The sequence below is a fragment of the Kwoniella botswanensis genome, chromosome 1 (assembly GCF_036426115.1).
Source record: "Kwoniella botswanensis chromosome 1, complete sequence".
Taxonomy (NCBI): domain Eukaryota; kingdom Fungi; phylum Basidiomycota; class Tremellomycetes; order Tremellales; family Cryptococcaceae; genus Kwoniella; species Kwoniella botswanensis.
In genome coordinates, this window is record NC_088599.1 from 8,757,734 (window position 1) to 8,785,546 (window position 27,813).

At 43.4% G+C, this 27,813-nt stretch overlaps 12 protein-coding genes across 12 annotated transcripts; 5 read left to right on the forward strand and 7 right to left on the reverse strand.

Moving 5' to 3' along the window:
* Positions 1-1,769: 1,769 nt before the first annotated feature.
* On the forward strand, positions 1,770-4,232 carry L199_003285 (uncharacterized protein; the record flags this gene model as incomplete). The annotated part of the gene is made up of 3 exons (XM_064889019.1): positions 1,770-2,366; positions 2,425-2,558; positions 2,633-4,232. 3 exons carry the CDS (start codon positions 1,770-1,772, stop codon positions 4,230-4,232), a joined length of 2,331 nt encoding a protein of 776 aa, XP_064745091.1.
* Positions 4,233-4,788: 556 nt separating this feature from the next.
* L199_003286 (uncharacterized protein) lies at positions 4,789-5,693 on the reverse strand (the record flags this gene model as incomplete). The annotated part of the gene is made up of 6 exons (XM_064889020.1): positions 4,789-4,928; positions 5,009-5,041; positions 5,104-5,200; positions 5,313-5,462; positions 5,588-5,629; positions 5,691-5,693. 6 exons carry the CDS (start codon positions 5,691-5,693, stop codon positions 4,789-4,791), a joined length of 465 nt encoding a protein of 154 aa, XP_064745092.1.
* Positions 5,694-6,068: 375 nt separating this feature from the next.
* Positions 6,069-9,213, forward strand: L199_003287 (uncharacterized protein; the record flags this gene model as incomplete). Its single annotated transcript, XM_064889021.1, has 7 exons — positions 6,069-6,106; positions 6,170-6,320; positions 6,381-7,264; positions 7,327-8,173; positions 8,220-8,369; positions 8,428-8,564; positions 8,619-9,213. 7 exons carry the CDS (start codon positions 6,069-6,071, stop codon positions 9,211-9,213), a joined length of 2,802 nt encoding a protein of 933 aa, XP_064745093.1.
* A 742-nt stretch (positions 9,214-9,955) lies between these two features.
* On the reverse strand, positions 9,956-10,728 carry L199_003288 (uncharacterized protein; the record flags this gene model as incomplete). The annotated part of the gene is made up of 3 exons (XM_064889022.1): positions 9,956-10,239; positions 10,370-10,505; positions 10,606-10,728. 3 exons carry the CDS (start codon positions 10,726-10,728, stop codon positions 9,956-9,958), a joined length of 543 nt encoding a protein of 180 aa, XP_064745094.1.
* A 1,232-nt stretch (positions 10,729-11,960) lies between these two features.
* Positions 11,961-12,754, reverse strand: L199_003289 (uncharacterized protein; the record flags this gene model as incomplete). Its single annotated transcript, XM_064889023.1, has 4 exons — positions 11,961-11,995; positions 12,154-12,215; positions 12,411-12,544; positions 12,683-12,754. The coding sequence occupies 4 exons, from the start codon at positions 12,752-12,754 to the stop codon at positions 11,961-11,963; spliced, it is 303 nt and encodes a 100-aa protein (XP_064745095.1).
* Positions 12,755-13,167: 413 nt separating this feature from the next.
* On the forward strand, positions 13,168-14,603 carry L199_003290 (uncharacterized protein; the record flags this gene model as incomplete). Its single annotated transcript, XM_064889024.1, has 8 exons — positions 13,168-13,243; positions 13,311-13,342; positions 13,419-13,702; positions 13,759-13,780; positions 13,847-14,005; positions 14,079-14,154; positions 14,227-14,485; positions 14,549-14,603. 8 exons carry the CDS (start codon positions 13,168-13,170, stop codon positions 14,601-14,603), a joined length of 963 nt encoding a protein of 320 aa, XP_064745096.1.
* Positions 14,604-15,329: 726 nt separating this feature from the next.
* L199_003291 (uncharacterized protein) lies at positions 15,330-17,247 on the forward strand (the record flags this gene model as incomplete). The annotated part of the gene is made up of 8 exons (XM_064889025.1): positions 15,330-15,381; positions 15,447-15,514; positions 15,576-15,839; positions 15,939-16,267; positions 16,339-16,365; positions 16,426-16,843; positions 16,927-17,020; positions 17,120-17,247. The coding sequence occupies 8 exons, from the start codon at positions 15,330-15,332 to the stop codon at positions 17,245-17,247; spliced, it is 1,380 nt and encodes a 459-aa protein (XP_064745097.1).
* An 848-nt stretch (positions 17,248-18,095) lies between these two features.
* L199_003292 (uncharacterized protein) lies at positions 18,096-19,858 on the reverse strand (the record flags this gene model as incomplete). The annotated part of the gene is made up of 10 exons (XM_064889026.1): positions 18,096-18,190; positions 18,293-18,348; positions 18,452-18,480; positions 18,565-18,634; positions 18,740-18,818; positions 18,888-18,924; positions 19,014-19,100; positions 19,186-19,256; positions 19,364-19,432; positions 19,555-19,858. 10 exons carry the CDS (start codon positions 19,856-19,858, stop codon positions 18,096-18,098), a joined length of 897 nt encoding a protein of 298 aa, XP_064745098.1.
* Positions 19,859-20,625: 767 nt separating this feature from the next.
* Positions 20,626-21,663, reverse strand: L199_003293 (uncharacterized protein; the record flags this gene model as incomplete). The annotated part of the gene is made up of 4 exons (XM_064889027.1): positions 20,626-20,860; positions 20,927-21,043; positions 21,213-21,400; positions 21,571-21,663. 4 exons carry the CDS (start codon positions 21,661-21,663, stop codon positions 20,626-20,628), a joined length of 633 nt encoding a protein of 210 aa, XP_064745099.1.
* Positions 21,664-22,705: 1,042 nt separating this feature from the next.
* On the reverse strand, positions 22,706-25,541 carry L199_003294 (uncharacterized protein; the record flags this gene model as incomplete). The annotated part of the gene is made up of 11 exons (XM_064889028.1): positions 22,706-22,926; positions 23,006-23,188; positions 23,263-23,501; positions 23,567-23,703; positions 23,773-23,886; positions 23,945-24,516; positions 24,584-24,776; positions 24,860-24,937; positions 25,005-25,025; positions 25,116-25,213; positions 25,355-25,541. 11 exons carry the CDS (start codon positions 25,539-25,541, stop codon positions 22,706-22,708), a joined length of 2,043 nt encoding a protein of 680 aa, XP_064745100.1.
* A 442-nt stretch (positions 25,542-25,983) lies between these two features.
* Positions 25,984-26,776, forward strand: L199_003295 (ribosomal protein L14; the record flags this gene model as incomplete). Its single annotated transcript, XM_064889029.1, has 5 exons — positions 25,984-26,010; positions 26,099-26,189; positions 26,266-26,437; positions 26,547-26,700; positions 26,768-26,776. The coding sequence occupies 5 exons, from the start codon at positions 25,984-25,986 to the stop codon at positions 26,774-26,776; spliced, it is 453 nt and encodes a 150-aa protein (XP_064745101.1).
* A 176-nt stretch (positions 26,777-26,952) lies between these two features.
* On the reverse strand, positions 26,953-27,621 carry L199_003296 (uncharacterized protein; the record flags this gene model as incomplete). Its single annotated transcript, XM_064889030.1, has 3 exons — positions 26,953-27,335; positions 27,406-27,465; positions 27,555-27,621. 3 exons carry the CDS (start codon positions 27,619-27,621, stop codon positions 26,953-26,955), a joined length of 510 nt encoding a protein of 169 aa, XP_064745102.1.
* Between the last annotated feature and the right edge of the window lie 192 nt (positions 27,622-27,813).

Consider the following 27,813-nt stretch of genomic DNA (forward strand, 5'->3'; position numbering starts at 1 on the left):
AGTTTTACTGTATATGTACTCTGTATATACATGTGTACATATAGCTACCTTCCATGAATAAGAACGATCATCGACCTTTCATTGAGACTGTACTGCGAAATTTATACATAAGGCACCTGTCCTCCATCTTGAGAGATCCGGTCACCCACCTGTATGGTATGTGATACCGAGTTTCCGAATTTCATATCCACTAGAAGAGCTTTCTCCATGATCAATTGAGAATCGTGAGATTTACTGACCCAGTAACTTGCATTATAGTCTGGCATGCTATTTTATATATATCTACCGTGCTGTAGTCCTTTTAGAGTTATGCAGCATCAAGAAGATGTTACATATTTTCGAGGAATGTAATGTAACGTACTGTAATCGTATGGTAATGGCTCTCATCCACATTTTACTGAACGAAAGATAATTTTGGGATGTACGAGTACCGAAAGTCAGCTTAATCGGATCAGGGTGGCGTCTTGGGCTGAAAATCAGCTCATTGTACGTTAACAATTGTAACACTGTATTCGTTTTCCATACATCGAACATGACCTCACAGAATACTGTGTGATATGATCACTGTCTTAACTTGATACAAGTAGGAAATGCGGTTTGATCATCATGATAGATGACTATTCTTATATTTTAAGACGAATGTGGAATGTGGTATAAGATAGTAGAATTCCAATACAGTTTTTTTAAGGTAAGTTTTGCGAAACGATATTCACAGTGTCCCTCCGCCTCAGGCATCATACTTCCAGATGAATGAGGCTTGCTGGCTAAGAAGACAGAATGTCTTTTGTATATGTGTACTGGTTTGCGTCATGATCTTAGTAGCATTTCTGAAAAGTCTTGAAGTGCATCTATGTCTGGCGATTGGAGGTTTCACCTGAGACAACTGAATGGAAAAAAATCTCAGGTCGATGTCTTATCTCATCGAAGTGTAGCCACCACAAGAACGATCACCAGGATCTCATTTCGTATACTGTGCAGTATCAATTTTTCCTTTTCCAAGTCGATTGAGATTCCTTTCACATATAACCTAAGTATGACTTGAGGCTTTTTGGATTGAATGATTCGTAAAGCTGATGGATATACTGAGGTACAAGCGATGAAACGGTTTCAATCATAAGTTAAGATACTGCAGGTGTTCTGATATCCTGCATTCCATTGGAAATCATGAACATTTCCTTGGCCATGTTGGTCATCCAATAAGTTCAGATTGACTGCATCACTAATGAGTTGTTACCTTTTATACAGTACTAATTGAAACTTGATATATTATACAACCGAATGATACAGATGGCGTATTTATCAATTCCAACAAATCTGTATGAATGAATCTGTCTTTGCAATGTCTCAACTGTCGTTGCTGGAGACTCTCTGCAGACCTATTCAGTTCAATCCAGTACTTCATGGCGGGATAGCTCCATCATCAGGTCGAATGATAGTGCACAAATCCATCTAATAAGAATTATCATCTTGACCGATTGGACTAACCTCCCCCTCTTTCCCTTGTTTTCTCCTTAGCTTTCTTACCAGCCAGTCCATTTGATCATCCATCGTACCAAACCGAACTTTACTTGTTCCCCATTCACACACAGTATCTTTTCGTATTCACATTCTTTTGTTCTATCCTTCCCTTTCACTTCCTGAATCATCTAGTCTGGACTAGTTTCCTCTGCACATTTTACAGCCTACTCAACCCATAGGTTAGACCATCTCACAAACCAAACACTACCGCCAAACCAGCATTCAAGACACGATAAGACATGCCTACAATGATGGCACGTCCACCCGTACATCCACCCGCTGGACTCGGCGTCGATGTCAATGTCGGTGTACATTCATCATCTTCGCACACTTTCGCTCATTCCTACGTACTTCCCAATAATATCAGACCTGAAGACTTCGATGGCCAATCTCAATCTCGATCATCCTCTCATTCACCTATCGATGGTGGGAGCGGGAGTGGAAATGAAGAATTATGGTGTGATCCCGATGATCTACTTGCTATTCCGATCTACGATCCCTTAACTGAATCCCAAGCCGATCCTTTATTCCCTTCGCCACATAAATTTAATCTAATGGTTCAAGATTATTTGAAAAACCTTTCACCTAAGAAGAGAGAAAAAGCATTACTCACTCAGAAAATGTATGATGCCGTTTTATCCGTCTTGCAAGATCCTAAAGATACTTCTACCAAGACTGCTCAATTTAGGTTCTGGGCGAAGAAGATGTTTCAACTTACGACATTTGGTCCGGAGAAGGTCGTGTGTCACGATCATAAGCCCGTTGCGGTAAAAGAACAGATATATGAGGTTTTGTGCCATTGTCATGCTCAGGCTGGACATGGTGGAAGAGATAAGACGAGTGCTCAGGTGAGCATTCCGTAATGAACATAAGTTGGACCGAGATTGACTTTACGCCACTGAACAGGTCAGAAGATATTATTCTTGGATCCCTAAAGAGATAATCGCTCGATTTGTAAGGGACTGTCCATTTTGTCAATCCAGGCGAACTCAATCATCAGCCGGGTTCAGTAATATGACTGAATCTCAAGCTTTCTTGATGTGAGTGATAACACTCTGACGTACTGTCTCATCTTGAGAACATGCAATTGACATTTGTGCCAATATCTGTTCAGATCCCTCCAAACGTCCGATACGCAATTAGCCAACAAACGACCTGTGTCCCTCGCCCAAGCTCGAGCCAACGCAGCTGCACTAGGCCACAAGCCATATAGACGACCATCTATACGGACCATCGACTCGTGTAGGTCTAGAAGAGGTTCAGCAGTATCCGATGATGGTTATATCCATTATACCAATCCTGACGGTACTTCTTCGATGGGTATGGAAATATCATCTTCAACGTCAAATTATGATGACAGTCAAGATTCGTTATACGTACCTTCGTCTTCATACGAATTTCCGGGTACCAACAACTCCTTTACGGAGGGTGAACAAAGTCAGAGCAACCTGAATGTTTTCAGTCAATCTCATCCACCCTTACCTAGACGAGCAAGTTCATATCATGAACAATCTCTGTTGTTAGATGTGAGACCGATATCATCAGAATCGATGATTCGTCGAAATTCGGAATCCAATATCCTATCTTCTCACACCCACGGCCATGTTCACAACCAAATGATCTATTCCAATCCGTCTTCTGCAAATCCCGATCTAGCAGGTGGGAATCAATTCTTATCCGTACCGGGTTCGTCATTCTATGGTGGAGGGGGTTTATGCCGAACGACATCTTCATCGAGTCTTAATTCCCTCAATGACGACTCACTATCTGTATCTGAGATGAGTTACTTCGACACCACAGCCAATCAATTCGATGAATATAAGATCGAAGAATGGAGAGAAGGTAGTAATGCAATGTATCATCAATCGATATCTGGAAATACAACTCCGTTAGATGGATCATTCAATTTCCCAATGACCAACTTGTCAGTTGACTTACCTGGAATTGGTATGGAGGTAAACCTTTTGGGCAATTCTTTATCCCTATCGGCACCTCCAAGTACATACATGTTACCTGTACCCGAATTCAACTTTGATCACATCACGTCACTCAGTCTGAACCCTGTCGAATCTGATTCATCCCAGGGGCAGGGGCAAGTACAAGTGCAAGATCAAGCTACTTTAGATGCGATGGTAGCTGTTCAAAGGATGTTTGATCAAAATAATATTTTCTCCCTTGGTGAATCAGCAGGGATGACACAAGATCAAATTATCGAAATGCACGATAACAATGATCCATCCTTATTATCCCTAAACCTAAATATATCGAAAGAACAGGTCAACTCCTCGAGTGAAGTGATGAGTCATAGCCAGATGAGCGGGAAGACAGATGAAGAGATAAACGCGGAATTAGAAGCGATTAGTATATTAGCTATGGCCACTCAGGAATCAGCAGATAAGGGGTATCGCGTCAGCGAAGAAAATTTGAAACATATGGAATACGTTTTATCCCAAGCGATAATCAATGAAGACGCGAGGAAGAACTCAATTTCAGGTTCAATACCTCCTCCGACGGTTATAATCGAACAACCTCCTCTCACGACTTCACAAATCAATGATAAAACCGGTGGTAATGATATTTTCTTATTCAGTACTGGGGAGAATGGATTTCCACCTATAATGGTGGAAGAACCGAAATCTGACTTGGACTTACAACAACAACTTGATTCGCATACGATGGATTTCACTCAATGGCCTGAATTCACTTTATCGTGATAAAGCATATCAGCCATGATCCACGAAGATAACGGTCGGAAAGCATGACGAAGCAGGTCTTCATCATTGCTATATAGTTAGAACAGAAAGAATCAATCAGTGAAATTGTAGCTACAATAAATAGATATATCCAGATAGACTAAACTATATATAACCACTTACATATGATTTGATATACCTTCTCGGGAATCCGGATACTGCCTTACATGATGTAATATATATGTCATATCTTGTCATGATATTGAATATTACCATTATGTCTGCTTGTTGCTGTTACAATGTCAGTTGAGAATTCGGCTGAACCAGACATGACTGTAAAGAACGAGACGGTCATGAACCGAATAATAGAATAAGACTGGGCGTAGAGCAGCTGTGTAATACCTCAGTCAGAGAACTTGCAATGCTCGTCAGTAGCAGAATGTCGCAGGCTGTCTGCATAACGGATGACAAGCCTAAAATGATGATATGACCCTATCAAGGGTTTATGATGTATCCCTTTCCACTCAATCTTCTCTCAAACTGTCTTGCTTTCCTTCGAAAGATGTAGGGATAGGTACTATTGATTACCACCACCTCTACCACCTCGTCCACCACCACCACCACCTCGTCCGCCTCTTCCTCCTGGCCCGCCTCTTCCTCCTCCTGGACCACCACCTCGACCCGGTTGACCTCCTCGTCCAGGCTGACCTCCTCGTCCTGCACAAGCATTAGGTAGTATCAGTCTCCAGTTAGTCTGATAGCAGACAAATGACTCGAAGGGAAGAAGAAGGACTTACCTCCTCGATTATTCGTTTGACCACCCCTTCCACCTGATCCAACGATATGTCAGCTGCAAGCTATACATAGAGAGCACAAAACTAAGACCGCTCACCTCGATTGTTACCACGTTGTCTATTAGCTGCTCGCTGTTTCTCCTGCTCTTCCATAGCCGTATCAAGGATAGAGTCCGCTATACGAAAGTATTTTATCTGTGAAGATAAAGAAGCAGCGAAATATGTTAGAATGCACAGTGAATTCATAATATATCAGAGGTCTCTATAGAAGTCTTGATGCACTGATTTAGAATAAGAATTCACTCACAATATTACCCTTGATGAACATCTCTTTCATCTTCCAAAACCTCTCTCCGTCTGCTGATGTCTGATACACTTCTCTCAACGTGACATTCATGAAATTATCGCATTCTACCAGATGACCATTGAATGTCACTCCGTTTTTCAACTCGACAAGCTATAAATTCAGCAACCCGTCAGCATGAGGCATGATCTTCAGCAATTGGTCACTCCATTTTGATGTGCATGAACAGATCTCACGAATGGCAGAAACAAGGAGGAAGAAGACAAGACAACACGTACCATTGGTTTGCCTTGAGCGGCCGTTAATAGGGATAGTGGGAGCTAAATTAGTGACATTAGCCCTGACAGTCACAGCATAGGTGACACGAGAAAATGGTCTCACCATGTTGATGCTCTCTTCTAGGCTGCTGCTAGTGTGGTCGGGCTGTTTTCACAGTGAGACTTGGATGATCTGTATTGGAGATTGAGGTAGATAGATAGATAGATACCTTTACTTGTCGAACTCGACAATTACGATCAATGGTCTCAATGGCTAAATGAGTGTATCACTTAAGGGGCGAAAGTGGTTACATCACCATTTCCACATCGAGATCAACTTTTTGCGTTTGGCTCGAATATTTTGAAAGTTTGCCCAGACTTTGGTGCATCTTTGCATCATATCAGCAGTTTCGTCATTTCTGATTATTCAATAAGGAAGACCCACGTATCTGAAGGGGGTACAGGAATCTTGAATTGATTGAAAGCAGAAGAAGCTGTGAAAATGAACGGTCAGCCTTCTAGGAAAGCTCTTAAGACGAGGTGAGCAATGATTCTTAGATCCATCTTGAAGTGTTCCAGCTGATCCCAAAAACCCGTGTTTAGCTTTCGAGCCTCACCAAGATCGATTAGACCTATATACACTGGGGGTCCTGTAGTACTGACCAAAGATGGGCAATGGTTAATCACCACCATGGGAGAAGAGGTGTTAGTGACGGAGGTGAAGACTGGTCTTGCTATTGCCAAAGTGCGAGGTGTGAGTATAACCCACTTCCTAATGGGCATCGATCATCAACGCTTATACATGATTTCATAGGATTCGACGCCTATAACATCCCTAGCTCTTTCATATCATACAGAACCACCTACTTTGATAACAGCTCATTCCTCAATGACACTCCGATATTATCCTCTCCCATCTTCTGCACCCATCTCATCTACTCCTAAGCCCCCTTTACTCACCTACACTCGAGCTCTGTCCAAAGCCCATTCTGCTCCTATACTGGTCTCAGCAGTATCTCCCGACTCTACACTGCTCGCTACAGGTTCGTCCGACGGTATCGTGAAAGTATGGGATATGGAAGGAGGATATGTGACTCATCTGTTCAGAGGACATGGTGGACCTGTATCGGCCTTGCACTTCAACTTCCCAGTCATCGAGGGAGAAGAAAGACGTAGGATGGAGCTGATGACCGGATCGACCGATGCTAGAGTGAGAATATTCGATTTGAGAGATGCCAGCGCTCGTGTGGTCGGAGGTGGGAATGCTGTGAAGCCCAAAGCTGTATTAGAAGGTCATGTCAGTGTGGTGCGGGGGATAGACACGACTCCAGATGGGAAGTGGGCAATCACAGGAGGAAGAGATAAAGTGGTATTGGTGTGGGATATGCTGTCTGGAGAAAGCGTTGGACAGTCAAGCAAGAAAGCCGGAAAGGGTAAAGCCACTTCTACGGGTGTACCAAAGATCGTTCAGACTATAATCGCTCAAGAACAGATTGAATCGCTTGGACTACTACCTACAGAAGAGAACGTCTCGGGGTCCTCACAGGGGAGATTACTGTGTTATACTGGAGGAGATGCGGGTGCAGTAAAGATATGGGATGTACTGAAGGGCAAAGAAACAGGCGCGATGAAGGGTGTAGAAGGGGTCGATGAGGCGGAGGTAGACGAGGATGAGCAAAGAGGGGTTCTGAATGTAATGTGAGTCCTCAGTACCAAAGCAGCACTGTGGAAAAGGAGTCACTTATGCTGAGATTGCGCAGATACGACTCCACCACTTCATCTTTGGTTTCCATACATGCCGACCAGAATATCATTTTCCACTCATTATCCTCTTTACAGGCTGTTCGTCAGATTGTCGGTTACAACGACGAAATAGTTGATACTATCTTTCTCAATTCATCTCCTTCGTCTTCTTCCTCATCATCTCACACACACCTTGCCTTGGCCACCAACTCGAACCTTATCCGTCTTTACTCTACATCAACTTTCGACGTCCGACTGCTTTCAGGTCATAAAGATATGGTGCTATGTTTAGACAAAACGGCAGATCATCGATGGCTTGTCAGCGGAAGTAAAGATCGTACTGCTCGAGTATGGGCACCTACGCCAGACGGAAAGCGCTGGAAGTGTATTGCGATCTGTGAAGGACATGCGGAGAGTATAGGTGCAGTGGCGATCTCGAGGAAGATGGATGATAAGGGTAAATCGGGGAGATTCTTATTTACAGCAAGTCAGGATAGGACGATCAAGATGTGGGATCTCACCTCATTACCTCTGGATTCGTCTGAATTACCTGATGAACCAATTAAACCGCGTTCGATGGCTACTCTCAAAGTACATGAGAAGGACATCAACTCCTTGGATCTATCACCAAATGATAAATTTTTGGCGTCGGGTTCACAGGACAAGCTGGTGAAGATCTTCCATGTCGATTTCGATGCTTCATCAGGATCTGCTGCAGGGTCACTTAAACCCGCTGGTACATGTAAGGGACACAGAAGAGGTGTGTGGTCAGTCAAATTCAGTAAGACCGATCGAGTAGTTGCCAGTGCTGCCAACGATAAGACTGTAAGATTGTGGAGTTTAGACGATTTCTCTTGTCTCAAGGTGAGTTCTTCTGTTTGAGCGAAGAGTCTAGCTGATATCTCTAAAGACTTTCGAAGGACATACCAACGCTGTTTTGCGAGTGGATTTCCTGAGTCATGGTATGCAGCTCATCACATCTGCTCGAGATGGATTAGTCAAATTGTGGAATATCAAAGATGAGGAGTGTGTGAAAACGCTTGATAACCATGAAGATCAGGTGGGTTTCACCTATATTTCCTGAAAAGTAAACTGTCTGATGAAAGCTGTGCTTCTAGGTATGGGCTCTAGCCATATCAAGTGACGAGAAGACCATCGTTTCTGCTGGATCCGACTCCGTCGCTACATTCTGGGAAGATTCGACCGAGGTCGAGCAGGCCGAGAAGAACGATGCGTTGGTCAAAGCCGTGCAGAGGTGAGTATCATCAAACCACGAAGCTGAGATCTGGACTAACGATTTGTTCTACAGTGAACAAGATTTCACCAATTACATTGTGCTTAAAGATTATCGACGAGCTATCTTACTGGCGTTATCAATGTCTCAACCTGGAAGACTGTTGAATCTCTTCAGAACGATCATCACTTCGCCCGAACCTGCCGAAGGAAGTATAATAGGTTCTTTGGAAGTTGACGAGGTGATCCGTACTTTACACGGTATAGACCTCGTCAGGTTGCTCAAATTCGTTAGGGATTGGAATGCCAATGCCAAAACTTCACCTTTCGCTCAAACAATCTTATATGCGATTTTCAAATTACGTTCTCCAGAAGAAATACTGCAAGCTTTCAACTCTTCGACCAAATTACCTTCTCAGCCCGAAGACGATGAAGACATCGAGGAAGAAGGGGAAGGTGAAACAAAGAAAAAGGTATCATTGACAAAGGATCAGAAATTGGCATTACCAATAAGTATACAAGAGCTTTTAGATGGTCTGATACCTTATTCGGAAAGGCATTTCTCAAGGGTTGATAAGTTGGTGCAAGATAGTTATATGCTGGATTATGTTTTGGGTGAGATGGATGGTGGTATCTTCGGAGGTGAGATCATGGATGTGGATGGTGTGTAGTACTGCTGTCTGAACCTACTGTACAATATAAGCTCTTATGCATGGAGGTTCATGTTAGATTCTATGTCTATGTTGACAAGAGTTTTGCTTTTATCACGTGGTCAATCATACTCTAGAAGCGTTTGATCACTACATCTTTAAGCAACTTTTCAACAAAAAACACATTCGTTCTCTACTTTTATCTTCTCCGCAGGAAATCCACCCAACCAAACTAACGACAACCCTCTGAGATCGACTAACGATCAAGTGGATCGTCGCAATCGCAACTCTAAAAAATACAACTACAGTACTCGTGATTCCCAAATGGTCCCCCACTTTGGTACTAACCGAGCGATATCCAGCTTAGAGCTACGCAGAGCTGACGGGATGCGGCGTTTTCTAGATTCTATGACCGTAGATGGGAGCAAGTGGACAGCAAGCTATACATAAGAACGAACATGGGAGGTTGAACATCTCTGGATCGACTGACTTCGTTACTGGCTTAACAAGCCTTGATCGGGTAAGGAGAGAATGACTAATGCAATCGCGGAATATACTACAAATAAAGTCCATGCATGCAAGAACAGATGTCATAGGATGAGCGGATCATGATAATGGGAATGATTGTCGTTAAAGTTTGATATTTCTACGTGGTCGAAAGAGGATGGATACAGGATTTGTCTATGACTACAGAACTATGCTGACATTGTCCATCTCCACTTTGAGATACAGCACGAATATGTGACGAGATAAGCTGACAAAATTATGGGGTTGCGCTACCATCTGTATTAACGGAATAACCAAATACAGGACCAGCAGTGGGTCTTTGAACGTTGAAATAGCTAGTATCTGTGTTAACCTCGTAGTAAGCTGTACAGATCCACGAACCTTCCTCGGTGGAAGATGGGGTATCGTAGTATAACTGGAACGAGAAATAACCATCTTCAGTCTGAGCGGCATGGTCGGCACATCGTTTGATAGCTGAGTTCTGAGTGGTAGCTCCTGGGATGGTTATGGTTGATGCGGCTGGGAAGCCAGGCATGTTTCCTGAGATAGTGTATACGTCAGCAGGGAAAAGGGGAGGGAACGGGCAAATTGATGTGGAGAAGTTGTATATTACGCTTCTCACTCTCTTCGTTCAAAATCATAAATTGATTGAATAAGTTGAGTCACTTACCTGGATCAGTATCGTTCTCAATCACACCTGAACCTTGGAAATACAAAGTATACACCGGTTCGCCGGATCGGACTTCCCTTGGGGGAGGAGCAGGGGAAGGTAAAGCTCGTTTAGCTTTGTTATGTCTGGCGATGATCTAATGAGAATGCAGAGTCCCACCAAATAACAAGGAAAAAGAGTCATTTAGCTCAATGCCTTGAATTCTGTGTCTTCTGACCAGAGATGATACCACTCACTTCATCCCTTGTAGCTTGCTTCAATCCTCCTGTTTCCATAGGTGTAGGAGCGGGTATGGGTGATGCCAAAGTCGATGTAGTCGATAAAGAGAGTATGGCAAGGATTAAAGATTGGTAAAACATTTTGACAGTGTTTGATGATTATATTTAGATGTGATTGATCAAAGGTCCGTTTGAGAGCAAGAAAAAAGCAATCTTGATATAAGATAAGATATTATATTATATTTTACTACGCCACACTTACTACGTGTTGAGAATACTTGAGAAGACACATTGATTAATAGGACAGAGAGAAGGATATATCAATGACGATTTTCGTTCTTTTTATATCTTGATAGGGTGCGTGAACAGTACAGTCAGAGGTCAGAATGGATCAGCAAGAAACGACGTATCGGTAAACAACCACATGTAAGCTACTGAACTTAACTTTATCAAGATCATCACCGAGACGAGACCTTCCCCCATTATTGTGATCTATAATCAAAAAAATGTCATTATATCCGATCAAGGACTAGGTATACTCGAACAGAGGGTCTCGAACGTCATCGACTCGTCAGGTTCCAGACCACTACTATCATTGGACGAGACGGATCAAACAGCGTAGTAATCTAGCTGTGGTAGTGATGGTTTTCAAAATTTGCGAAACGAAACATGATTGTGAGCTTACCGAAGTTGTTTATCATGTCCTTTTGGTATATTGGTATGCTGAAGAGTAAAATGACAAGTGATAATCACGATTAATTAGAGGTACAACATCAGCCATCTTGCACTTCGTTCAATGGTATACGCGTAAATGGATATAGAACTTGTCAGCCATCGACAATGAGATGGACTAGTTCACATATGTCCAAAGGAACTGAGTCTGAACCTGGACCTGAACCAATGATGTGTGCGTGACGGTTTGAAGGGTGATATAGTCTCTCAAATTTGAACGGGACGAGGAAGACCGGGGTGAGACTTCCAAAATCATAAAGCTTATTGGATATCGCGGCACATATGGATACCAATGGTGATAACGGCTTTACATCGTGAGAAGTGGGTTAGTGCCCATTCCCTTATGTCCGACCGGTGAGAAGGTTGGTAGTGTTCAATAGCGGGCCTATTCAATTTTATCGGTAACAAGTGAAAGATACCTGACCATGATTCGCTCTGCAAGGTTATCCCAGATTGACATATTATAGTGAGTGAAATTCACGCTAGTGATCCACCTTTTGAACGATCCATTTTCAGCTTTCATCAACTTTCATCAATGGGTTGGTCGCACACATCTGGACGTCGTCCCCATTCCTTTCGAGGCTTTGAGACTTTCAATGCATTCCTATCACCAGGTATCCTACTATTTATATACTTGTGATCTAATGGTGGCCGGATTTGTGGTGTTTGAGGTGCACTGTCAGTGAAAGCGAGGACAGGACCACGCAGGTTGAAATCGGTGGATTACGAGTAATAAGTAGGCGCAAGAATAGGAGATGCAGATTGAAGGGAAAGATTTGCAATTGTCAGTCAACTTGTGAAATAAGAGTAAATCAGAGGAAATTCGAAACCCACTGTTGTAGTCGATGGTGTAACCAATGAGGAAGAGGATACCGACGGTAGCGAGGATGGGTTTACTATTACAACAACAACAGGGAGTGTCAGTTGGGTTTCATGACATTTTCACTGCCTTTTTATCCTTTTCCCATCTGCATTTCCGGTCTCCATATCCTGCAAGTAAAATTCCTTTCATAATTGTTCGGTCTTGCAATATGCTTTCTCCATTCCTTTACCCGTTCGCTTCTGATTACATGATGAACACCCCAACTTACCCAGAAGCGTTCTTTCCCTCAAAGTATCTACCTCTCAAACCACCTGGTCGTTCCGAAGCGGGCTTAGGACCTTTGGGAAGTTTCGAGTAGAAATCGATAACTTGAGCGGTTCTAGCTGATGTTGTTCCTGAGGACTATATTGCGATACAACAGCATAGCAGTCAGCACCTAATCTCCATCTCCAACTTCATCTTTTTTCCATCTCCACCTGCATGTTGCAGCACATCGGATCGGCCGAATTGCGTTTTTGAGTTGACAAAGGTGGTACTCACAACCGCACCGGGGGTAGCGATCTTTGGTGGGATCAGACCAGCGAGAGATCGTCGAGCGGCGGTAGGCAACATTTTTTCAAAAGATGATATGAGTGGTGAGTCTGGGAGATTGACGAGGTGTGATGTTCAATGTTGATGATGAGCCAGAGTGAGAGTGAGAGTGAGCCAACGAGTGCATGCTGAGGCCCAGTACGGTGGGATGAATAGCTCCGTTAATGAGGAGTGCCGGAGATATACAACTTGAGACCGAGTGTGGCACCCATGTTCCTCCCTCCCCATCCGTGCCTGAGATGTTTGGCCAGCAGAGGGGGTTTGAAAAAAGTTGGAAAGATAAAGCCCGTTTCGACGAATGATGATCCCCAATAAACTACGAGTAGCTCAATCTTATCGTCGCTCTTTCAAAGGTTGTCTGTTCCCTTCATACTGGTTGTATACCCGTTTCCTTCCTCTTTCTCTTATCCCCATTCTCCTCACCACCAAGCAAGATGTCCCCACCCGCCGACGGTCGATTAGGTAAAAGAGAGTCTGGTACTGCCCGAATCTTGGGTTCAGGTGCTTCAGGTGGGTGTTGCAGCTCGTCCTCAGGTCCATAAATACATGAGCTGATCTTTGGGCATCTGATTTTTAGGTGTTGCCGAATTATTGGTCTTCCACCCTGTTGTATGTACCCAGCACTTGAATTCATCTAAATATCCGTGCTTGGCGTCTTTGGCTTATTTGTGTGTTTTACCTATAGGATACCGTAGCCAAACGATTGATGTCCAACAAATCCGCCATCTCCACGACCGGGTTGAATAACATCATCTTCAGATCCGCTGCTCAAGCTCCCATACACTCAAAATTCTTATCGTTGTTCCCCGGATTAGGTTATGCCGCTGGATACAAGATTGCCCAGAGGGTGTACAAATTTGGTGGTCAGCCATATTTCAGGGATTTGATCGATAAGAACGGTGGTGATTGGTTCAGGAATACCTTCGGGAAGAAGACGGGTGGTATGTTGATGCATGCTACTGCTGGATCGTGAGTAAATCAATCAGCAGCTGTGATACATGGCTTATTGTACATTCTCATTTTAGCTTGACCGGTATCGGTGAAGTTGTGAGTTGCTTTTAGCTTGTCTTGATGAACTCGTCAATGCACTCTAATCATTCACATATGATATAGGTCTTGCTTCCACTTGACGTTCTCAAAATCAAGATGCAGACCAACCCAGATGCTATCAGGGGTAGAGGTTTACTCAAATTGGTCACCGATGAAGGTATCGCATCGCTTTACAGAGGTTGGGGATGGACAATGGCTAGAAACGCTCCTGGATCTTTCGCTGTAAGCGAATTCGGATCAGTTCGCCGGATATGACAACGAACAAATTTGACATTCGGACAATTGTTTGTTATAGCTCTTCGGTGGTTCTGCAGTAACCAAGGAATATCTCTTCAAGCTTTCCGATTACTCTTCTGCTACCTGGACACAGAGTGAGTGGTCTCGTTTCATATTGAGCGTCATCGAATATCTACTGATACACCCATCACTATCAATCTGCATAGACTTTGTCGCCTCTATCGCCGGTGCTGTAGCTTCCATCACCGTTGCCGCCCCATTGGACGTAGTGAAGACCCGAATCCAAAATGCTAACTTCAACTCTACCGTCGGCGGATCAGCTATCATCCGAGAGATGATCCGAACTGAAGGTGTCGGTGCATTCTTCAAAGGGTTAACACCTAAGATCTTGGTTGTTGGTCCTAAACTCGTATTCTCTTACACCCTCGCTCAGAGTTTGATCCCATTCTTCGGTAAATACGGTGAGTTTGTCTATCCATCGTCTGTACATGATATGACTGTAGATACTGATCCATTACTTCGTACCAGTATAATCGCCTTACATCCTTCCATTGATCGTTGGTCCGTCAGACCATTACTCTGAACTCTTGTGTATGGCATCTTCATTGTTCTGGAACGACCTACATATGAAGCTTTTCTTTTGGTAATACAATATTTGGACATCGACACCCCATAGACGCAAGGAGGGACCTGGGATATTTTGTATATAGACGGGATAGGAAAGATAGATAGTATACAGTCTTATATTGTTAATTGTTCACCACTCTTTTGATTTTCGTTCTCATCCAATATTGTTATTGACATCACATGCATAGATGATTTACCAGACTGGACACTGAGTTAAATGCCACATGGGTAAATGTCTCCCCCACTTTAGCAGGGAGGGAGAGAGTGGGGTGGAGGTGGTCCAAGCGTTGTTTTCTGTTTCAAGCTATGCTATGGTACTCTCACTCTTAATCTCTCCTTAACATTGTCAGTATCAGTATCAGATCTTCTCGTCCTTTCCACTTGTCGACTGTTATCTCTTTCCCTACTTGGACCGTCCCACGAGAATACTCAGCAAAATACGTTCAACGGACCCTTTCATCGTTCACGTGTATCCGTCACCAGAGCCCGCTACTTGAAGATCGAAAGGAAGATAGGATACTACGAGACTTCAGCTGAAGTACAGACCAAGGCTCTAAGAAGCAGCAAGGCTTATCAGTGAGCAGGATCCGCTTGCGTGTACATCAATAGCTGCATACTCGACAAGCCCGTTTGCATCCAGGTGGACAACGCATTCCAAGCTGAAGCAAAAGGATAGAACAGGATGAGCGACAAGTTAGAAGTTCCCGAGCTGCCTCCTCTGGTGTTGATACTGGGTAAGCCAGCTTTGGTGATCTTCCTGTTTGATACAGGATCTGATGTAGCTGATATAGATTTTTAGGAGGCACCACGACCATCGCTAGGACGTTATCGCAATACCTACTTCAACCAAGATCACCCAAAGCAGCAGTAAGTGATCGACAGTCCAGTTATCTATCCAGGACGCTCATTCGAATGCCCGTGTGTATAGTTTGTCCGTCTAGCAGATAGGTTTTCCGTCTCTCCGCCAACCACATATCTCGATAAATCATTCCTGTCCCTACTGAATTCAGATACCTCAAAATTGGAATACAAGCAGGTCAACTTACTAAATATTTCCAAACATTCCGAGCTATTTACTCCGCCCAAAGAATTCAAGGGGACAAAGTTGTTATCGAGGGGGAAAGGCGATTTCGAAGGGTTTGATATCGTTTTTGATCTAACGGGCGAATTGGGTTTTGATAGACCTGAAATTGTGAGTGCGGAACACCTTCTAGACCATCTGTAACTGATATGGACCTGTATCACCACTAAAGAATATTAGACTGATGTGGTCTGCTTTGTCTATTCTCAGCTACAGATATCCAACACCTATCAGACCGCTCTATCGCTTGCTACCAGCGCCTCCAATTTACCGACCAATCTCAAGCCCAACGCCTACGTCCGACTGACATTCCCATTCTACGAACAGAAATCCCTCCCATCGTCCTCTCCTGGCCATTCAGAATCTACCGAGCTGACGCCCGACGGTGTGAGAGGACGATGGTGGGCTGAAACTTTGAGGGGTATAGGAAATCTCGACTTGAACTTTGGTGCGATCCGATGTGCGGCGTGGTATGGTCGGGGGGCGTATCTGGGAGAGATCGTACCGAGATTGGTAGTAGGACACGTTTATCAATACCTGTGAGTGAAGTGAAGAGGCACTGTGAATAAAGTCATGATCTTACTGATGCGTTTCGTCTTGTGCGATATAGGAAAGAAGAGATGAAGTTCTTATACAAGTGAGTGAACCTTGCTACTACACCCTTTCAAGTCAACGAATGTTGAGTCAAACATTGCAGCTCCGATCTACGAGTGAACACTGTACATTCTCTTGACGTCGCCCAGTCCCTATATCTCCTATCATTATACCTACTATCCAAACCTCGATCTGAAATATTGAAAGAATCAGCTATCAACCTCCCCTTCACGTTTTCCACTTCCTCCTCATCCGGATTCTCACTTACATCATCCTCCAAACGAATTTCCGTTTCAGATTCATGGAAAACCATCCCAACCGTTATACCCGAATCGACCAAAATTGCTATACCCTTGTTTAACGTTGTTGACGAGAATGATTCCACCCAAGGTAGTTTGGCTAAGATCGTAGCTGACACTTGGTCAATCAAATTTGGGTTTTTGAATTCTGCCATGGCCAGCTTGGTACAGCAGTTTGCGAAAAATGATTTTACAGAGATGGTAGAGGATGTTAATGAAATGGTAAGTTTGTGCTGGCCTAGCTTATTATATAGTATGTTTAGCAAGTTCAAACATCAGCTGATGTTGTGAGTATACAATTGTAGCACGTCGAAGCTTGGTCCAAGATGTTGGCTTCTTCCGATCCACCCATTGAATCCAGTCCGATCACTCCGTTTTTAGACGAACATGCATTCAGGAGTAAGCGAATTTTGCTCAAATATATGATGTGTTCTTTTTAGATTTTTTTTCGCTGACTTGGATCCGTTGCATCGCACGCATTGTTTTGTAATTTTGTAGAAATGTCAATTTGTCTTGATGGATCGAAAGCCAAGAAATTATTAGGTTTCAAACCTATCTATCCTAGAGTGGAAGTGAGCGAATTGAAAGAGATAGTCAAAGAGTTTCAAGAAGATAGATTATGGTGAGTGATTTGTGATCTGTTATGTATCCTATTCGATTCAATTTGATCGGTCAACCACTCAATCAGAGTTCCGCTGATTGTTGTTTAATGATCCTTGTCTTGACTGATCTTTAGGCCTAAATTATCTTAGAAATTTGGTTGTCGACCGATCAACGAGTCACTTTTCTACAGAATATGATCAGTATTCGACAACTATGAACTCGTTTCCATGAGTAAGAGATAGGAAGGAGTTTTGGTACTAAATCGTACTATAGTACAGTACACAGTACTGTAGTCACCATCAGAAGGTCGATTTTATGAGATCTCTTTACCCTGTCAACTCCTTTTCCCTCTTCTGTCACTTCACTTTAATATTCCCTTTCGAATTAGCATATCACCTCTTACAAGTCATGAGCTTGATATATAGATTTCAGTAGTAGTATTTTAATGAATATCGATGATTATCAACAAACGAAATCGGCGCATTCCTCATCAACAACACATATGATCTATGACCAAGTAAGTATGAATGTTACATTATTCTATCTACATGGATAAACCCCTACTTGTCTTATCTATATTCATGTTCAATCCCTAACCTAGATTATACCGCTGCTCACTGTATTTTGTTCAATCCGTCATTATTACTAACACTCTACAAATCCAAAATCGATGATGCTTCTTCATTCCTCCTCAAACCGTGGATCCAGAATCCACTTAGCGGATGTGGCCTACAATCCTGATCTTAATCCTAATCCGCTAAAACATTTACCACACTAATATGTTGACACCACCCTATCATCCCATACTACCCTCATAATCGATCGAATCATCTTAACGGCCTTTCACTCTTTATCTTACTCTTACTTAGCTTTATAAGAATTTCTCGGCGATATCAGGATATACATCGAATCTTCTCTGAACCGTTATAGGCAAATTCCTTCTTGTAGTGTTCAAGAGATCGATATCTGTCGGCCAGAAAAGAAAAGAAAAGCTTAGTCAATCAAAATTGAAATTGAAGATGGAGATGAAGTTGCCAATTTTTTCTGAATGTATTGTTTGTCACTCACCGATATCTGCGTAGACTGTCGTAGGTTCATGAGAAGCTTCAACTAAGATGTCTCCTCTGTACCAAGGAAGAATGAGAATAGCAGGAGAACCAAGATCAGCCATGTTGCAACTACATCAAACCAAATGATCTGATCTGTTCGATCGTAGGAGGAACTTACAGAGGGTTGACAACCAATGAGTGACCGTACTGAACACCGATTCCAGCCCATCGTCAATTCCTTTTGCACTTCGTACTACAGCTTGAGAAAAGGCATTGAGTTGATAGACTTACAGCTTGATAAGATGCTTCGGGGTGTCGAGCAGGCGAGCACATAGCTACGTAGATTTGGTTATCGACCGCTCTACGGACGTGTGAAGGCGAATGACCAAATGATAGTCAATAAGCATACTCTCGGTGACGACTTTGATCAAATAAGATCTACAACAGACGATACACGACTACTCACCGAGCTCGTTGGAGGAGCGACCAGTGCATAGGTCCGGTGGTAGTGTTAAATGCAGCCGGGTAAATCATAGCCACGCAACCTATATAGCAGAACAGGAGAGAAATCAACTAGATGAGTGAGATACATGACAATGTACCACACAGCATACCTTGTCTAGCGGCGATAGTGGCCATTTCTGGGAATCTCTATTATCGATTGGGTTGTGGGTCTCAGTATCACTACGATTTGGGTGGAGGATGGAGGTCTGAGCGTTTTCGAATAGTAGCACACTCACAATATCATAACAGATACCTAATCCAATCTTACCAAAGGGAGTATCAAAGGTAGTCAAGGATTTACCTCCAGTGAGAGTATCAGATTCCTATAGTATCCAATAAAAGATTTATCAGTTGTCTGTCACGAATGGTTGCCATGACTGGCGAACAAGCAGGGTAATATGGGCTCACCTTGAAAGTCTGTCTACCTGGGATATCAATATCGAACAAGTGGACTTTCTGATGAATAGCGACGAGGGTACCTGTTGAAGTAGGTTCATTTTATAAGTATATTCCAGATGAGTATGATAATATGTAGACAATGTATACATGAAACTGGTGATCAGATGAGAATCAGAATTAGACATACCACTTGGATCATACACCGTACAAGTATTAAAGATCTCATCTGTTTTTTCATCTTTCTGGGGTATCGAGCCTTGTTATCATCATACCAAAGCATAATTGTCAGCCAATTAATTGATCAATACTAGTCGCTACAATTTCTCACATAACAGGTGAAAACAATTTCCTTGTGAAGAGGCGATTCACACTACTCACCACCAATCAACCAAATATCATTATCTCTAGCCATCTCCCTCATAGCCCTAACGGTCTCTCCCTCGTCCACCTCATCGTACTTACTGCCCACATGAGGGACTCTTTCGGAATATTCCCTAAAGGCAGTGACGGCATAAGGCGAGTTCCAAATTTCAGGTAAGACGACCAAGTGTGGTTTGGGAGAGGATCGAGCAGCTTCCAATACTGCTTGCTTGGCTACGGCTATGTTGGATGCCTTGGAGGCCGAGAGGGAGCCCAGCTGGAGGAGGGCGAGACGGAATGGTTTGGCTGAGATGGATGCCATTGTGTGGACAGTGCTGATAAAGTTGGATGAGTCAATCAAATGGGGAGATTGATGGGGGAACCTTGGTCGTCGTTGTTTTATATGCGTGCTGGATCAGTAGACGCACAGATGATGAATGAGCTGTAAGCTGACTGTGGTGCTGCGCTGTGTATCTGTATCGACTGAAGATGATGGACGATAGTAAGCTAGATCTGACCGTGCTGACCGGCGGTTACGCCTTGTTTTTAAAGTTACTCGTACTCTCAGTCGCATACGCCCGGAACATGACCGGTCGACTCACCGTTCAAAGTGGTTCCTAGCATAAGTCAACTTACAGACCCAATGCGCAACGCAACGCCCATCGCAAGTCGACAGAGAGACACTACAATATGATATACGATCCTGCATGATAATTCGTTAAGACTGATACTGATCACAGATAACTCATGAAACACACACAAAGTGAAAGCGACTATTGACATGTATATAACATGGTGAGGTAAAATATTGTCCATGGGATAGAAAGAAAATAATGCAAGAAAAGATACAGATATATATGAACGTATGAAGCGGACTGGAACGGAATAAGGTGATACCCCAATGTTCAAAATGAGAACAATGGGAACGTCACCTAGGTTGAACAGAGGGAAGACCATGGATCTGATCGGGTATCGTGGCGAATAATGATAATAATCCTAATCCGTGTTTTGAGGAAATAAATTGTTTATCTATAATCACACAGTGTCTCTGCGTGTGGGTGTTGTCCTCGACTCCTTTCCCCGTTCCGCTTAAAGCATGAATACACCTATACCAGCGCCAACAGCACCCAAGACCATAGTCGTCCAAGCACCCGTCAACGCGTCCATACCTACAATCTGTCTTCTTGGCAAACCACCACTTGAGGATCCATTGGCTACTGCCGCTTCCGCAGACTCAAGCACGACCGAGTTGACGGCAGATTGGTACTCGTTGTAGTCTTGGATGGTACCGGCTGGCACGTTGGCGGTAGCTACTGTAGGTAAACTGAACACAGAACGACAAAATAATCGTCAGGAACGTTACGCAAACAGTACGATAGGTTTTACTCACGCTGTGGTAGGTGCAGTCCAGGTGTAAACTGTGTAAACTCCATCTCCTGGATCCAGCCAGTAGGTGGTAGTTCGCATAGGTGCGGCGGTAGTTGTGGGGGTATTGCCAACGACTCGTCTAGATGATACAAACAATTGAGTCAGTATGTGTGACATTCGACTTTATTACAACTGTAATGATCGATGACGCAAAAGTGGTTGAGTAGAAGAATACAGAGGAGGTACACTATATACACTCCTGTCGTCCCCTCCTATATCACTTGTGATCTATGATAGCCCAAACTCACTGTGTGGTAGTAGTTTTCCCCGTAGTAGTAGTAGTCTCCTCGTCGTCATCATCATCGTCGGCAGCAGTAGTGGTAGTAGCGGTAGTTCTAGCAGTGGTGGTAGCTGTTCCGGTGAGAGTTTGAATAGTACGCGTGGTAGCTACTCCCAAGGCGTTGGTACCAGTCGATAAAACTACGGTATCACCATTCTGCGTTGGAAAAAAAGAATAATCGATTAGCTCGTGTATTTCTGTAAAGAAAGTGAAAACCCCTCAAAGAGATGAAGAAGGCAATTGATGTGAATGAGAGGTACGATGTACAACGAATGTACAATAGATAACAGACAGACCGAAAAATAAATAACAACATCAATACTCACAGCCCAAGGGTAGGTAGTAGTAAACTGTTGAGCAGCTACGTTACTCGCAGCTAACAATAAAGCCGATACGAGGGTCGTTGAGGAAATATGCATTGTGGATTTATGGATTTGTGATGAGGGAAGAAAGGCTGGTCGTTATTGAGATTGGGTTGAAAGGAAGGTGGTTGATGCGCAGCAGATGAGTTTTGAGTTTCTTCCACTTTGAACGAAAGTCCCGGTTCTTATCTGATGAAGAAAACCTCTGAGCCGCCCTTCAATCTCTCTTGAGTAATCGTTGAGACCTAGCTTCAATCGATTGTCGTATGTTGTTGAACAGGATTGTGAGAGGGCGCGTTTCTACGGTGATATGAGGTAGGGTAGAGAAGGAATCAGGGTTGAATCGATTAAAGGATTGTTTTCTTTCAGTTGTTGTTATTGATCTTTGGCCACTCCAGTTCTTCTATCCAATAGTCCAGTATATCAATCGATGATCGAGCTTGTAGAAGTAGAATATGTGAATCTGAATGTGATGAGTATGATATGTTGAACAGAATGAAGCGAAGAAAGAAAGATGAGAGAAGGAAACAATCACAAGCTAAGAGTAGGAGGACATCGTCACAGGGTAAAACTCACCACACCAAGCACTTTTTTGCTATTGCTGGTAACGTAATTACAAGTAAAATACGAGAGTGGCGGTGTTTGATCGATTTCCTAATGACCCATTACAAATCCATTTGTAGTGTTTCCTAATCAAATAAGAACCAAACAAACGCAGTAATCGGAATCATCGGGTATATGCATTGTGGCACCATTCCAAATGACGTTGCAAGCGAGTAGAGAAGTGCTCGAGCGACAGCTCTCTACCTAACATCTACGTCAAGAATCATTTCTCGATATGCATAGCTTCTCCCAAAACGAATGGATAGTAAGATCAAAGAAGCAATCAACTCAGGTATATGTAGTCAATGTACGCATGTTAACCCGTAAAAAAACAAAAACGAAAAATTAAAGATACAAGTCAACTCCAATATCTCCTCTAATCAAGGTCTTACCTCGTTGATTTCAAAAGACAACCATTATCACAAGCTACTCCTTCGATATATATCTCTTACTCTCCAGGATAGTCTTCTTTTCAATTGTTCATAACATGTTCTGCCTAAGACTTGGATTCACCGTTTGATCCATTCAACACTTCATTCAAAGTTCCAACTCCATTCTGACCCTTGTGACCATTCACAGCACCAGCCGGATTCCCATCAACTTGGCTAGTCGGTAATTTAGGTAAACCCAATGCGGCTCTTGAGAGCTTGATGTACCATTCTTTCATACCATTCTCGGTAGCCTTGGTCGTCCTCTGTACGATCGAGTATAGATCCTCTACAAATTGCACATTGCACAAGGAGGGCATATCAGCGAATTGACCTGAAATCATAAAACAAGCCTAAACAATACTCACCATCCCATATCGTACATTTACTAGCAACCGTCGTACCGCTTTTCAAACCGCTCAGAGCGTAAGCTCCTTCTCCAGGTTCTACTCTTCCTTCTTTATTGGATGGGTTGGATGGGTTGGATGGGTCGATAAACCAATTCTGCGTGGACGCATCTAACAAATCAGGATAAATTCGACCAGCGACATCTAATCGATCAAATCAAAATGGAGTTACATCAGCTCCATCACGATATCCACTGATACCGGATAGGATGGCTTACCGATGATATCTACCGTGACTTCACTTTCCTTCTCGTTCAATTGTCTATAATCGTATCCTTTCGGAGCTGGGTAATGGTGTACAAGTGATGTATCGTCTGTATCGCCATCGGCCTCTTTCAGAGACTCAGTGCCTGGTGTACCTTCCTTGGCTAATTCGAAGACATCTCCATAGACCACACATCGCCATCCCGTCGTATTGGGTTTGCTTGGATCAGGATGCACCTCCACGGCAAGCACTCTACATTTACATATCCTCATACAGTCAGCGCAAAGATAGTTCGAAAGGTGAACTGCTGAACTGACCTGATTTTGAGGAAGACGCCTCTTTCCGTCGCACCTTCCGATGGAGATAACAAAGCGTTGGTGGGCAGTTCGTTTCGGGTCTTTTTCAATCGTACCAAATCATCCAGCCATATTCGCTCACCACCCCACCATAACCCCTGCAATCCAAGTATATGGTTGAGCTGATACCAATCTTGTGATATTTGAATTTTAGCGATGCAACTCACCTGGTAAAGGTTCTTCTTCTGAGATAAAATAGCTTTCATATCTTCCGCACTTATGTCTTGATCATTGGGCAATACGTCAATCTTATCGGTTTGGGCCCACGCCTCTGCAATGTCCTACAATCACACAGTCAGCCACGACAGTCTAGAATTCAGAAGGTCGGCATATACTCACTGAACCAATTTTCAGTGCTACGCTCAATCTAAACACTATCTCTTCATATTTATCAGACATCTCCAAGAACCTAATTCTCTTTGCCCAATTACCCTTCCAGCCTTTATTCACGAGACTCTCGAGTTCTTCTTGAGATTGACCCGAACCTTTATGTTTTGCACCTTCTTTCTTCACACCTTCCTTCAACACTTTCTCCGCATGTAATCCTATACTATTCCATCCTGGTTCTCCTCCCATCAAATCACTCCCAGCCTGCCAAGGCAGAACATCCCTTCCATCTTTGATGATTTCGTCTTGGGCACTGAACATACCCAGCGGTCTAATGTGATATTCGTAATACTGTATGACGGTCTGGTTCGAAGTATCCAAAGAGGTAGGTGCTTGACCACCGAAAAGCGTCCATGCGGAAGAGGCAGATGCAGAAGCGACATCTCCGCTGTTCAGGACTTTCGTCTTCAGGAGTATGTTAGATATCAACCCTGGCCAATGAGTAACCGGTTTGAGACCAGGTGTAGGGGCATGTGATGGAGGATTGATAGTATTAATTCTAAACCAGATCAATTCACCTCGTCCTGTTGCCATTCAATTGGATCATTCAGCTAGATGAGACTACGGTACGTCTTCAGATAGATGACTTACGGAATCTTCTATGCGATCTCAGTTCCTCAGCTCGTTCAGGTACGACAGCAGGGAATACGGCTTCTTCCCCCGATTCCACCTTCTTCTTCTTGGCTGATCCTTCTTTCAGAGGTGAGCTACCTGATGGTCGTTTGGTAGCTGAGCTAGGCATGGACTGTCTTCTGCTGCTTCCTTTACTGTATTTACAGGTACACTATTCACGGCACATCATTATATCAGCTTCATCAGTGGCCGATTATAAGTCTACAGTTAACGGTTGGATGACCTGGCACTTACAGTGGTATGATCATCTAACGGTCTCGAGGTATCAAATAGCCACTCTGCATGGTCTAAGAATTCAGGTACACTTCGAAACTATGCGATAGAACGTCTCGTCAGCTTGGGTAAAAGTGCCAGAGGCAATCTCCTTGGGCAAGCTCACTTTCGCAACATCACGAGCTCCCTGAAATGTATGGTCAGCATGGACTTGCTTATGAAGTCGCATAATTGACTCTAAGTCAAATCTGGCTGACGAGATGATGTGTCGACTCACATATACATAATGATCCGTTCTAACCTCACCTGAAGACTGTGCCTTCTTGTGAGCAAATATCTTGTATCCATCAGGTAGAGGTATGCGTTGTTTTGATGCTACGATAAACGACAAAGTGGGTAAGCAATCATTCAATTTGGTAGAACATGACCAGACATCGAATTAAGGCATTTCGTTGTGATCCTCCTTGATCACATAACATGCCATGCGTTATCGGATGGAATCACCACTACACTTACCATCTACGCTCAGGCCCAGGTGATTGACCAGATGCTTGGCTACCTGACTCGCATATAGCTCATATTTGGGTGTCCCAACGCCTTCCTCCTCGTACCATGAATCGGAACCTCTGGTAGTATCTGGGTATTTAGATGGATCACTATCCGTTCGAGGCCATACCAAGGCGGGATGAGATGATTTAGACATGACGAGGCGGCTTCTGGTTGTTCGCCTGCCAACAATTTAGATCTTGACGGATCGAGCGAGGAACAGGTGGTAGCGTATAGGCGAGAATTATCTAATGATGGGTGAATGAGTAATGTTGATGGATACGAACATTAATTGATAGTTGTAGGTTAACATCATCTTTCCCTGTATCTTGCCCTCATCCCCTTTTTCGAGACGCGTCTATAACGATCCCCAAAATGGAGGGCCAGATAAGGAAGTCAGCGGGATCAAAATGTCCAGATTCTTGCTTTCTCGCTACGAGTATTTGTATTTTACAACGAAATGCAACGAAAGATCATCACCCTTCAACCATCAACGATTCGATAACTAGGTCCACCTACACAGAGACACAAGATTGAGCGACGCTGGGATAGCTTAGCAAGAAACTGATACCGAAAGGGCATAATCTCACATTGTCAGAATGATCGGATTGAAAGGATTGCTGAATGTAAGTTTCAAGCCCATTTACCTTTTTCAGTGATCATATCCGGCTCAATTCGCTAATCCACCATATGACATATGACAAATTGATGTAGGTGATCGATAATACCGGTGCATTGAAAGTGGAATGTATAAACGTATTGAAAGTGAAAACGAGATTAAAATCCACCGGTACAGCCACAGTAGGTAAGTACTTTATATAGACTGATAAAGGTCGGGCCTGTTGGGGTTTTGTGTTAACGAAATGAATTTGACTTTATAGGAGATGAGATAGTATGTGTAGTCAACAAAGCAAGACCGATCCCAGCCAACGAAGTAATCAAGAATCCGTCGTCTTCCTCGAATATACAGAAAATCAGAAAAGGTGATGTGAGAAGAGCTGTGGTGGTAAGGGTGAAAAAGACTGTTCAGAGATCTGATGGAAGTGTGGTGAGGTGAGTACACTCATTGATGATAGCGATTACCTCATCATGCCTATTTAGAAAGAAGATAGATGGAGGGAAGATGGAAATTTGAGCTGATGAAAGGGATTACTGAGGATAGGTTCGACGACAACGCGGCTGTCTTACTGAATAACAAAGGTGAAATGTTAGGTACAAGGATAGTAGGACCCGTAGCAGCTGAATTGAGGAAATCAAAAGGCGGTGCCGCAGGTGCAGGTGGTAGATGGGGCAAGATATTGATGTTAGCTCCCAAGGTGAGTCATGCCCTACCGATGGTACTCGACCGTTGGTCGTTGTTTGCTGATTTTCCATATGATACAGGTGGTATAACATACATGGAACTTGTACTTCGCATGAATATCATCTGCATTTATCACTATTTACCCATTCGTCAATATTCTACTACAAAGTACTGAAACGATCTGTATGGAGACGACCCGCATCCATTCCCTCCGCTTCAAGAATAACCTAATCAGAATAATCTGGGAAGAGAGTATATAGCACCCTCATTTCCTGATGAACAAATCTCGCGTTCGCCTATCACGTTCCCTTTCTTTCTTCGCCTTCTCACTCAGGGGTGGTCTACCTCTCTTCTTCTTGATACTTCCGCTTCCCCTTTCAGTATGACTCGTGACACTCTCCTTCGATACATCAACTTCGTTTTGTGTCATACCCGCTTCATCTTGAGACCTTGATTCCAATCTGGATTGAGCTGCCATCATAGGTTTATCATCATTATCCTCGTCATCGAATTCCAATTGGAATAACTCCGCTGCCGTGTCGCCTCGTCGGGACCTTCTGGGTGCCATGATCTCAGAAGAAGTGGTATTAGGGATCTCTTCATCGGCTTTTCGCTTTGATCCTTTACTACTCATTGAACTTCCAGGTTCTACAATGCAGTATTGCATGAGATGCCTGCCATGCCATACTCGTGATACAGGTAAGAAGATAATACTTACTTTTGGTGTTAGCAGCAGTGGGTACTGTTGAGTTTCTTCTCACAGTGATGGAGTCATCATCTGCTCGGTCTAATAAGTTAGTAAGTGAGGGAATATCCACCATGACCCACACCTTGATTCCTCTTCTTGTGAATGTCAATCCCACTCACCTGGTTGAGATGATTTGTTTACCGAATTGTCGATAGAAGTAGATGTAGATTGATGAGTACTCGACATCATGCAGGACACAAAAGACAATGTATTTGGATTGGAACAGAGTTGAAATAAGAAAAAAGAGAGAGAGTGGAAAAGAACAGATGTAAGATGCATGAAATATATACTGATGCACTTCCTGGTTCTTGAACACTTCAGTGTTTGTAGAATATCGAGTCCTAAGCGAAAGAACCAATTCGACTTGACGTTTATGAC